General features: G+C 35.1%; 1 protein-coding gene across 1 annotated transcript in view; it reads right to left on the bottom strand.

Moving 5' to 3' along the window:
• The window catches only part of C1H8orf34 (chromosome 1 C8orf34 homolog), a 139,658-nt gene that overhangs the window by 33,220 nt on the left and 93,100 nt on the right, over positions 1-13,338 (bottom strand). Inside the window, exon 8 of the mRNA XM_062502207.1 lies at positions 11,017-11,152. Within this exon, the coding sequence (XP_062358191.1) occupies positions 11,017-11,152 (136 nt within the window). The remainder of the gene's footprint in view (positions 1-11,016; positions 11,153-13,338) is intronic.

The following is a 13,338-nucleotide window of genomic DNA, read 5'->3' as shown; positions in this document are numbered from 1 at the left end:
TTTTACAAATATAAAAATATTAAAACTGTGACCAAAAAAAGTCCTATTGTATTCACATGTACAGAGACACAAAAATGTCTGCTTTCCAGTTCAGACTGTACTGGTCAATACAATGGTAAAATTATATTAAATAAATATTATTTTAAAAGTTTACAGGCAAAAATACTCTTTGTCTGGTAAAAATCCTCATCAGATTTAGCGACACATACTACCCTCCTAATGAAGATTAGATTTTAAAAGCAGTTTATATGACTTTTAGATCACTGAACTGTAGAAGAAAAATGCCTTAGATCCATGGGAGGAGGATCCTCTAACAGAGGATTATGAATTTGGTGAGCAATGAGCATGGCTGCCACCTCTGAAGCAACAATAGAAAAGCTCTGCAGTATGTCACCTTGTCATATTAAGAAATCAGTGCCACAGTTTTTGTTTTCACCCTACACTAAAATACAGGAAGCATCTGCATTGAAGAGAAACAAAGCATGAGGACTATTGGATTATCCTGCAGAGCATTACCTAGGAAGGCATTTCCAATATTAAACTATAAGACTACATGAATAAATACAGATATTTAATACAATTTCTGAATAAAATGTAGGAATATATGCTTTCCAATAGAGATTTATAATTCCTTTAAATCCACTTTAAAGAAGTGATGCAAGGCCATCAGGCAGGACCATGTTGTTATTACTAGTAATTCTATTCATGTGAGATATATAGCATTTATATTATTTGAGTTTCACCCTGATCTAAGATACAGTTGATCTAAAATAACTTCATTTTCACCAATACCATTCAAACCACAGTCTGCTTCTTGCTTTTGCACTCACTTTCTTAAGGGCACTATTTCTCAGTGCTTAAACACTGGAACACAGAAAATTATTTGAAAATTCATAAACACAGTAGTTAAAAATGGATTTTGGTTGACATTCATTCTCCTTTTGCAAATTAAACACACTATTTTCCAGTCACTCTTGGAGATTTTTGTGAAAAGTTTCCACATCACCAATAGTTAATGCACAGCATAATGTGTTCAACTGGTAATACTAGAATATACACTTGCTGAGCAAAACTTACACATTGACACAGCCTGCAAAACAATTTTTTTTGTGAGCTGTTTGCCTTTCCAAAATGTCTGAATGCAGGTCTTTGTGCCTCTAAATAAGTACACTCTGCTATTTCTGAGGAGAACCAAAAGTGGAAATATATTTCCCAGAGTAAGGAATCCATAAAGAGACTGAATTATCTAATCCTTATACAAGATGGGGAATTAGGCCATTCTTATGGCAATCTTTTATCTGCTGCTGGCTTCAAACCATTATCTCACAGGAGAAAAATTACAGTCTTTGTCAGTCTTTTCAGACTTAACACTCTTTCTTCTCCTGTGAACCATTTTTTCTAGGACTTGTGAAAGAGTTTTGTGTGTGAGTGTGCAATTGTGTCTTTAAGAGCTATATTAAACTGCTATCCAGAGCCTCAAATTATGACCAACAAGCTTCCTCAAGCTCATGATCTCCTGGCTTCCTCCTTATATCTTTTTTATCCAGAAGAAACTTCTGTGGCTAATATACATCACAGTGTTGTATAAAAAAAGAGGAAGAATCTATAAACATTGCCGTAGAGAATTAGCTTGCAAAGCACACATCAAAGAAAGCAAAGGAAAAGAAGGGAGAAAAGCTTGGTAAAGCACTTGTCTTTTTAAATTATTGAGGGGGTTAAATGGGCTTTGTAGGGGAAAAGAGAAAGAGGTGTCTTGACAAGGATCTGCAAAAGAAGGACAGAACGAAGCAGATGTTGCCCTCCATTAAACTGAGAGAGAGCAGAATAATTTTCAGGACCAGCAAAATAGTATTAATTTCATATTCAAATATGCTCTTACTTCCTTCATTTTTACAAATCAGGACTAGGACATTCAAAAGACCTAAAAAATCCTTTACATCTACTGTTCTTAGAATTTCTCCACAGAAGTTTTTAAATGTTTGCAAGTGCACTCATTTGCTCAAACCATTTTTCCTTTTTAAACAACCAGCCTGAAATTAAAAAAAAAAAAATTAGGTACTGTTGAACAATAGTTCTTACAAAAGATAGTCCAGTGACATGTCATGAATTCACAGCATCTTATGCTGCATTCTTCCTGCATAACCAAAACCACATATTAATACCCTGTCAATTAAGTTACAGTAGGGCTATCCCCAGATAAATTTGATGCACTGTGATGTTTCCAAAACCAGATTTATCAGGATAAGGTGTATGGGTAAGATGTAACTCACAGCAAATTTTATGTACCTAGTGCTTGTGTTTCCAGTCTAAGTCTATTTTCACTAACATGTAAACACTTTATTCAAACAAATGGAAGTCTTCCATTACTTTTATGCTTATTGACAGCTATTTAGGCAAAAAAAAAAGTCTATCTCACCTGTGTATACTATAACAAAATAAAACAGCTGTTAAATCTAACACAGAGGGAAATAAGTAATCTAAAAACACTGGTCTCCTCACAGATTATCATAATTTTTGATAACCAGATGATGATTTTTTTTATTATCACAGTACTTTGCGGAACTTCTGATAGGACTGAAATTATTGCTTGGTGAATTTACCAAGTGGCAAGTTCATGTTAAAAAAAAAAAAAAGGAGGAAGGAAGTCTGATCTTTCTGGGATTTCTGTCTGAGCACTTCACATAAATCTCCTATCTTATATTGTTGCCTTCCCAAAACACTGTTAAAACTTTGAAAATAGACTTTGGCCATTCTTCCAAAACACACATTCATTGGGAGTTTGCCATGGAACTAATTAAGGTTTAGGACTAAAAATTATACTATCTTGTGCATCTCAGACATCAAACTTAGATCCATGAACTCAAAAAATATTCTGAAATCACATAAATATTCTCTATTTTGCATACAGTAAGACGTTCTAAAGAAACACAAGACAGTGAAAGAAAAGGCAAGTTAGTGTGTTACTTTGACAACTTAGCAAGTCAGCCTGCCAAATCTTAAAAAATTATTTATGGTCTCTGTCTCTGATAACCACTAGGGCCAGTAAGAACATTTTCTGAATTATTTTCTTCTTTAGCGCTTTTGTCTTGCTTTGAAAGAACAAGATACCAAAGTGGTACACCACTCCAGGAAAGGAAAGATAAAGTGATTCATTTTAGCTGTACTTAGCACATACAAAATCAAAAGACAATGAATACATTACTTTTGTTATTTATGCACCAAAAGTGGGCAAGTTAATCACTGCCCAAATGGAACACATTGAAAAGGCAAAGGGAATACATACTATTTTTTTCTTTGCACAACTTTTTCTTTTCCCATAATTATTTTTGTTTTTATACTTTATAAGAAGTTTCAACTTAGCCAAAGGAAAAATATGGGGTTTGTTCTCAATTTTCCAAAGTGAAAGGAGATTTTTAAAAGTTATAAAGCACTACCATATGGAGTTTAATTTACTTGTTTGCCACTATTAAAAAGAAAAATATGCAAATAAAACATTTTGTTTAGAACAAAGTCTGCAAAGCTGGCAGAAACAAACATGAGGAAAATTCAGCTCTTTAAAACAAGAGGTCCAATAAAACTAAGGTTACAAAAACACAGATAAAGGAAAAAAGAATGTAAAATAGTGACATGAGTCATCTGGAATGTTTAGTACTTTCTCTCTTATAACAATAGCCACTTGGAAATAGTAAACAGTCAGAGAGATCATATGAAATACATGACATGAAAGAAAAAGGTACGTGTAGGTAATCAAAAGTTTTGATAAGATTTGAAGACATAAACTTTCTCCAAGACTACATGAGTCCTAATCACAGAATTTTTCCACCAACATTCATTCTGTACCAATCACCTCAGTTTGGAAGCACTTTTTTCCCCTTGGTACTTTGAAGTAATTTGTTCCCAGGTTTCAGTAAAATTAACAAAACAGAAATTTCTGCCAGAAACTGAGTCACTAAGCTGGCCTAACCACTACTGGGCAAACATACAGACTATTCTTGATGCAAATACATTTACAAAACCACATATATACCTGTGCCCATTCCCCAGTATTACATCATAGTGTACAGAGTCAAATAAGGGATTATATGGAGCACTTGAGAAGTTATTCTTTCTGACACATCTGTGTATTACTGATTAATAATATTAGAGTCTATAAAGAAAAACGGAGTTATTTTATATTCACTGGGATCAGGTTTTGTTCTAATGCCATCACCTCTTAACACTGCAGTTAAAGGGATGATTATAGCTCATGTAAACATATCAGAACCACCTTTAAATTAGCATCTGCAGATTTCCATCACAGAGCAGTTTTGACAATTCATGTAGCAGCTAAGGAACATTTGCACATGCAGAACTTCTGCTAGAATTCAATGCAGACACAGCCTTTTATTACATCACCCAGGCAGCAAACACTGTTACATATGGTCAGGACAAAGGGAAGACAGTCCATGAAATTTCAATTTAGTTCTGCATGCATTTTCAAGGTATTACTCCCTTTGAGGTGACTGATGTCAGAATGCTCAGTTCAGGAAAGAAATCTTACAGTTTGACTTGTATAGCAGCAATCTGCTGAAAACAGAGCAAAAGCATCTGGATGGCTTAGTCTAATTTGGCAGAACATAAACCTAGATGTAGTGCCAAAAAAAAGCTCCAGTAGCAAAATATACATCCTTTCTTCTTCCAGGACCTATGGCATCTATAGAGGATGCCAGATGTTGCCCCTTTTTCACCCTACCTGGTCAGCCTCTATCCCAATGTTGCATGGGGCAGTATCCATTCCCTGACACCTTTCCATCCCTCGTTCTAGAGTTATTTTGGGATTACATGCCTGAACAAGGTAGCAGAGCCTATCTCATTCCAAAACACAAGTCAACCTTACCAACGGTTTCTGTTCAGGGAACACAATGACAATGAGAGGAGACTGGTCATAAACAATAAGGAAGGGCACTTGTGCAGAGTGAAAGTTGAGGAAGCTCAGTAGTCTTCCTTTCATTTCTTGAGGAAATCTTCCAGGAGCCCATCACCATTGTCTGTTTTTTAAATGTACCCTTTAATCACTATTTATGGTCTTCCTCATAGGGGTAACTAATTTCATTAATTTTTCTCTTTGTTGTCTGAAGCCTCAGGAGTGTTGTCTGGGGACAGTGCATACAGTAATATAACTTTTTAACAGCAGTTTTTTCCCTCTTTACAGTCATCAGCTTTTCTGCTTTTGATGTTTAACTAGATTCAATAGTCAAGCTTCAGACTATTTTCTTCACAGGTCATTATCAAGTTTTCCACCAAATGCTTCTTTATGACCTCAAGTCTCAGACCTCTGTGTTACTGAGATAAAGGTATTGTCAGACCTTTGAGTTACTGAGATAAAGCACTTTCATACTAATTCTAAGATTATAAAATGGTTGAAGATAGATTAATACCACAGAATTCCCCAGCCAAACAAATAACTCCTGTTCTTTACTAGAGATATATAATGGCCAATTCAAACCACAGTTTCACAGTTTCCACCACTATTCTGAAGTTTATGTCAAATTATAGCTGGCTCCTTCATTTCTTTTGTCTCCTCCCCTGCAGGTTTCCTGGTTGTCAAGGCTCTATGTAATGAAGATCTGCTCAAATTCCAGTGACATATTGCAGAGAACTAAGACGTGACTCTAAATTTCACATAGCACCACATAGTTTATGGGATTATATCTCAGGTATGTATGGATGTAGTGGCGACTACACTGTAGAAAACCAAACTTCAAAAAAAAATCCAAATTGTTAAAGAAAAGGTAACTGGTAAATAAAGAAACTAACTTGCAGACTGAAGGACAAGACATCTTAAAGGAGTAAAGTCACTGATGATGAGCAGGGCAAGGTTTCACAGGCAAGGCAAACTGACATGAGAATTTCTGAGTACTTTCTTCAAACCAGAAATATCCAAAAATATCTATAATGGCAGCATGCACAGAGCATCTTGTTTATTCTACATTAACAACTCAAGGATACAAGTTGCTACACTTGAACTGTACTCCACATCTGAAGGGTGAGAGCAAGAAAAGCTCTATTTAATTTTTTTTAATTATAGATGTACTTTGTTTGTTTATACCTATGTTTTTGATTCCTCTGATATGTTAAAAGGCCTTACTACACTGTCCTTTTGCTTTAGCTAATCTTAAAATATTAATTAAAACATTGCATCTCAAACCTACATTTGTATGCGACTAGTGCTCCTTCCCAACATTCTTGTTCAGAAGCCTTCAAGCTTGTGGCACAGTATGTTTTCTATAATCCCATTTCTTTTTTAATCACATGCAACCCCTTTTTTGTATTCTATTGATGTTAAAAAGAATGAATGCAGCCCTTGCACTATTAAAAACAAAAAGCTTCTTACTTTCAGGAATGCATTGGCAAGACTCCACAAGAACAAGATTTAACTTTTGAGCATGGCAGTGGGCATACATGGCTAATGGGTGGTCCTTAAAAAAAAAAGAAAAAAAGAAAAAGAAAACCCCCTGTAATTCGTTCAATAGTACATTAATATTATCTTTTACCTTATGGTTGATTAAATTCTTGCAAAGTGCTCAATGTGCAAGTCACAATACACATGAGAAATATGGAAGTGTTGTTTGGCTTTTACAAATTGTCATTTAAATCACTATTTAACCCATACAAGTTTTGTTCATGTGTGAGGATGTCTTATGATTCATTTGCCAAACCTGAAATTAATTTTTTTTTGCCTGTAAGTGAGAAAGGATTCACAAAAAAACAGTTACAGAATGAGTCAGTCTATTTTATAAGTCAGTCAGACCAGCTGTGCCCTTAGAAAAAGAAGGAATTATTATAACAATTTTGCTCAAATAATCTAAATCCAGATCTATTTTACTAGAAGTGTCCTTGCTAATTTTCAGGCTAAATAGAAAAAAGCAAACCTTCCAAATACAGGGGTTTTCTGTAGCCTTTCTTCTGTATCTATAAACCTTGTTTTGTTCCACCTTGTGAATGATGTCACCCCTTTATTTAGATGACTTAATATGCTACTTAACTTGCCCTGTAGTCCAAGAGCAGCTATGGGAATAACATTGTTCTGTTAGCTACTTCCTCATTTGAAAAACCTCTTAAAGCTGTTATCCATCTGCATTTTGCCCATCGTGTGTGAAACATCTATACAGAAAACAGTAAGCTCTCTGTTTCTTACAGTTATATGCCAGACTACAAACCAATTTATAGTCCAGTAGAATTAACCCTTCCTTTAATTTCTCATCTCCCTCTTGGGACATTTTGCAAAGGTTTTTTTGGGTCTTGGTTGTTTTGGGGGGATTTTTTAGATTTTTAAATCATAAGCAGTAAAAAACAATTTGGTGAGACAGTTTGAAAGTATTTGAAAGAATTTTTATTTCCTGGATGTCTGGGTAGAGAAGTTCACCTTTTTTAAAAATTACTGACCTTGTCTGTGATATCTATCTACCTATTTATTATTTGAAGATGATTGATTAAATTATCATGATTGAAGGTTTTAAATACCAGTTTCTAAAAAGTTACAAGTTTCAAAGTTTTATTCTATTTCAGTTTATGTCAATTCTGAGTCTCATTTCTTATGATACACAAATTTGTACTTTTGTATAAGAGACTTAGGGCAAGTGATAATATTTTCCCAAATCCAGTGCCTCAACACCATTGCAAGTTTCCTCGACATTATAAACTGGATTTAGTTTGCCTTGTAACAAAATTGGTTTTTTATCCCTAACTACATTCACTTGTATTTGGCATTCCTTTTTTGTGGTACAAAGGGAAGGAGCTAAACTGGCACTAAATGAAGTCTGATCACAAGCATCTCAGCATGGAGGAAAACCATTGGTTTAGTCCATTCTTCCCACGAGTCACTGTGCTCTCATTGTAGGAAGCTCCAGAAACCACAGAAATATAAGATGTAGAGATGCATTCTATTGCAGATGGTTTTACAGGGCATACAAAATGAAACCAGTACTCTTCTCAGGCTAAGGTAACCTACAAAGAGCCATAGACCTGTTCACTCTAATTCTCAAATAATGAGAGAGCGCTAATGATCTATGGCAAAAAATGTAATCCTAGAAGCAGGATCATCCAAAATTTACACGCTATTTTAATTAATAAATAGGGTGGAACTTCAATAAGAATATTTGTCCTTTCGAGGTGAGATACAAAATATTAAGACAAATTAATTAAAGCTAATTAATTTGTCCTTCAATTGTTTAAATTATCCTCTCTCAGAAAAGCTCCAATATACCCAAGAAAATGGGAAAACTTCTGAAGGAGGTGTCATAGAAGGTAAATTGAGTGCAGAGTAATGAGAGCAAAGCATTTTTTAAAATTACAGCAAGGTTGAAAGAAACAAATTATGCAAATGCATGAATAAAGTTCAACTTTTTGTCTGAGCCAAGACACACATTTCCTAATATTTGGAACTTTGCCAATTAAATTTCAAGTAAAAAGTCGTATTTCTCCTAATGACAGCCAAAATACCTTCAGCAAACCTAATCTGGTAATCTGATTTGACAAACCCTATTATCTATTCAACACCACAGTAATTAATAGTTTAATTCATTTCAAATCACCTTGTACGACTGAAAAATGAGTAACATGAAGAGGAAAGATACCTGCTTAATTGTAACCAAAAGCATGCATAACAACTTATATTGACTTCTTTTTAAATTGTATTCAAGCATGTCTACAATCAAATCACATAGTACTTATACATACACTGTAGAGCACAGGAGACCACTTAGAAAATAGAATATTAAAACATAAAAATATAATTTCTAAAACAAATTAATACACTAATAGGTTCTGTATTATGACCTTATATTAAATATTAGCCTTTGTCATGACAATGGAAACAAAAGCCAACACTGAGAAACTGAGACAGTGAGATGATCCAAATACTCAGACCCTAATTTTATAGCACATTATTTTCGATGGCTGTATCATTGACTAAGATAAAATCTAATTGCTCTTGAAGCCAAACAGGAAAAAACTGTCTTCATGACTTTGAAACCACTTGTTTCATGCAACTGTCTGCACCTACTACTTCAGCTGCTCCAAGAAGGCTCCAGACTAAACCCCTGTGATGGTACTGAAGAGAAAGCTAACTGTACTAATAACTGTCTTGAAGAGAGGAAAGGTGCCCTGAGTAAGAAGGAAGGAATGCTCCAAAAGAATGGATAGACTATATCACCTTGAAGAAAAAATGCTAGTTTCCTCACTACTGAATACGACAGAAATACCCGTTTGTCTCTTTTGACTTCCCTTGCTCCTGATGAGATGGTGTATTTTTTAATTCTTCCAAAGTTTAAGGAAACTGCTAAACTGCAACAAGAGTGAAAAAAATCATAGTCATTAAGGTATCACCCAGTTCCTCACCTATTTCCTTAAACACAGCAGGGTAATTATTGAAGGTGCACAGGCAAAATAAAGTATTGTTCTGCCTTCCCTGATAGGTGAAGTGACATAAGGGATTTTGTGAGATCTTTCTCTCCCAGTTCATATTTTAAAGGGAAGAATAGTTTATTACATGCAGTTAAGGAACAATACCAATAGCCAAGGTTGCTAGGTTTAGCTCAAGATTTGAGCCCTTTGTTCCCTGGTGTGCAGGATTGAGAGAATATATAGTATCTTGGCACCTGCTGTTACCAGCTACTTAAGGGAATTCAAAATTTAATTAACGTTCATAGTAATCCATAATAGATGTTATGGAAGCTCTGAATTTAGAGAACTTAAGGTTTCTATATTCCTTACCTCTCTACCTGTTAATCCATGGTCAACAGATGCCAGGTGAAAATACGCACCACACTTTCACGTAGGAAGTTGTTTGGAAACATTTTACAACATAAGCAATTTGTTTGTATGAATTGGGAAGAATCCAATGACTGGCATGTTTGCTCTTTTCTTAAAGCATAAGGCCACATTGCTGACAAGCAAAACTCTCCAGAATTACAAGGTCATCCAGTCTCTGCTGCTCTGACAGTACAGCAAGCTGAAGTTCCCTGAGGCTCCACAACCCTGCTAGAGATGCGATTGCACAAGTGATTCAGTCTGCCTGTGGTTGTGCTTCCAAAGCATAAGGAAATGTCTGGAAGCCCCTCTGTCTACATAAGTGCTTTAGAAAAGTAGTAATTTACGAACAAAATGGGGAAAAAAGTAGAAAAAAGTAGGGTGGCATATGGCCAAACTTTTGACTTAATTTCACCACAGGTTGCTTTTTATTTACAAGCAGCTAATCCGCTCTCAAACAACACAATAGAACAGCCATTGGCAAAGGCAGGCAGATAAAATTGGCATGCCTCTACATTGTTCTTGTTAATCTGAACCATTAACAGAAGGGTGAGAAGGCTAGTTTTGTCATTTAAACAGGCTTAAATCCTTTCTCCAAATGAGTTTTTGTCTACACAGAAGAATTCATCCAGGAAATTTAAGGGGTTTCTGTTAGTGTTGCATTCTCGAGTTGACTAACCTACAGGAATACTAACCCGTTTATTTGGTCTTCATACTGTAAATGCAAAAATTATTGCCAGCTGTCAAAATCAAAAGGGGTTCAACCTGAATAAATTATTTCTCAGAGGTGAAACAGGATGAGATTATAAAGTGCTAAGAAGCAACTATTTGAAATCCTGAACTGCACCTGTGCAACTAAATCTCCATTTATACAGGTGCTTTTCAAATTGGATTTGAACCCTTAAATTCCCTGATTCATCCCCTGAAAAACCACAGAAGCTCAAATAACTAATGAAATTCAGAGACAGAAGGGCTTAAAATAGTTTCAAGCTGTGAAGTATGGTCTAAGACTAACTATGTTCTTTGATTCACTGTTACGTGACATATCAAGCATAAACATAAGTTGCACAATTCCAATGCCAGAGATCATAGGGTAGCCAGTAGCTAAGTAATTATTTTTTTTTAGCACAGGAGAGGTCATCACCTGGCCCATAAGCACAATACACAGCCAAATACCTGGGGAAAAAATGTATTGGTTAGCATGATCCGGTTTTGTTTTGATTTTACCTGGCACATCTTGCACATATATTCAATGTGACCTTTGCTTGAGGCTCAGCCGTATGAGCACTTCGAGTTTGATTGAATTTACTCCCAGAAGACACCACACTCGTTACTCCTTCCATTCTGAGATCATCAAGATCCTCTGCAACAAGACAGAACAATGAGATGAACACATGATTAAATTTTGTAGCAATAAAGGAGCCTCACCTGCAGAATCACTAAAAAATGGGACTGCTCAAAAATTGGGAAGGAAACAATTACTTGCGTACTAATAGGAAAGGATATTTCAGACTATTTCTATTTTTATATATTATCACCCTCTTATAAGGGGTTCCTCAAAAATATTCAGTATCATTTCCACATCAAAACATGCTGCATATTTTTTAAATATTTATTTATCTGGTTCATTTCTAAAAAACTTGTCATCAAGAGATGCTGTCCAACAGCTCTATTTGACACACTGGACATACTGGAGACAAAAATATTTTTTTGAGTGTATGGTACTGTGTTTTTTTACCATCTATTCACTTAGCAATGAAAAAATATTGCTAAAATAAAAGTGTTCTGCTAAACTGAGAAAATGTGAAATGGACATATATATCACATTGAAAGGGACCTTAAAGTGCTTACTCAAATCTACCCTATTTCTATAATATGGGCAACTCATAATAAAAACTGAATTTTCAACTACTGTAAAATCATTCACATTTTGAAGGGAGACAGCAGAGGGTCTCAGAGAATTTTTTTCCCAAGATGACACTGGAACAGTGTAGCTCAGTTGGACTGTAAATCAATTTTCTTGGTTTACAGTCTGGCCATTCTTTAGAGATTAATCTCTGCATCTTTTGCTAACGCAAAACGCAAAGTATTTTTTTCTAACACAAGTTCTCTATGCCTCATCTATCCATGAAGCCCAATTTTCAGTTGTTTATAACTTGATTAGACTCTAGTTGAAATGAAAACAAGCAAAACACTATCTAGCTTCTCTTAAATGACCACATACTGACCACGTAACCATTCCATGTACTGACTGATGCCTGTGGTTTATGGTACACTATGTATGTCACAATTTGATTAAAATGTCTTTCAGATATTGTATACACATGTATTTTCATATATTTACATTTACAAAAGAAACCTAATGTTAAAAGATCTGAATTAAGCAGAAAGTACAAAAATATTTTAAATCCCAATACAAGATGGAGAAAAGTCACAGAGAACTTTAAAATCTGAGGAGGCATAGAGTATTTTAAATTATAATAAATTCAATCAGAATTTAAAACACACAAGTAGTCATTATCAACACAGTGGAGAACCAAACTGCTTTTCATACACAAATGAATGAGATACAACCCCCCAAATCTTTACCCAAAAATACTTCTGGTTGTCCTTCATAGCTCATCAACCCTACTCTTACCACTGCGCTTCAAACTCAGGGCAGGGTGGTCAGATTGTCGGGATCATGTCCTGTTAACAACACTCTTTTGTGGAGACATGGATTTTAATAAGCAACAGTCAATAACAGCTAGGCTAAACTCACATGAAAATTTTGTGACCGAAGTCCTTGAACTACATTCTCTTCTCTGTAATGTTTTGTTTTACTGCTTAAGAAAACTCTCCTCCTCCCCACCCCCCAGCCAATTTGTTGCCTTGATATAAACTGACACGTGTACTGAAGTTTCTGGCATAATTTTACACCATTTCAACACCTTTTACTTTAAATTTCATGTACAGTTAATACACAAACTAATTCAAAGGACCTGGAAGGTTATATGATAGAGAGCCATGAAATCAATCATCTATGACTCATTTCAGAAAAGGCATTACATATTTGGAACACATTATGTATTAAAATAAATACAGTTTAATTGTGCTTTAAAGAGGTGTGAAAAGTTCCATATTTTTTAACAGATGTAAACCACTGGATGAATTACAGGTTAAAAGAAATTGAAGCATATGTCTCAGGTTTTTCTCCCACTAAGCAGATGTGATTTCTTTAAATAAAGTTTTCAGCTGTGCTCTACTTGATTAACTTTTGGCTCTAAGTGTTTTGACAAAGCAATGATATACACTGCCCTTCCTGATACCCTTTATTTGAATCTGGATATCAAACCCATACTGTTTTGTCATTTTTAGTCAAATACCAGAGGATTGTGAGATCCACTCTCAAAAGTGCAAGAAATGTGGATTCAAGAGCTGCCTGTAGTTGTAGCCGACAGCCAAGTAGGCAGAATAGTATGCAGTACTGATTTATTGTGACATGCTGTTAGACCAACAGCAGTAATGTGCATACAAAACACAGATTTAAGGTACCAAAAACCTACATAA

This window comes from Cinclus cinclus, chromosome 1 (genome assembly GCF_963662255.1).
Source record: "Cinclus cinclus chromosome 1, bCinCin1.1, whole genome shotgun sequence".
NCBI lineage: Eukaryota > Metazoa > Chordata > Aves > Passeriformes > Cinclidae > Cinclus > Cinclus cinclus.
Note: the sequence above shows the minus strand (reverse complement) of the source record. Positions and strands in the feature narration are given on the sequence as shown.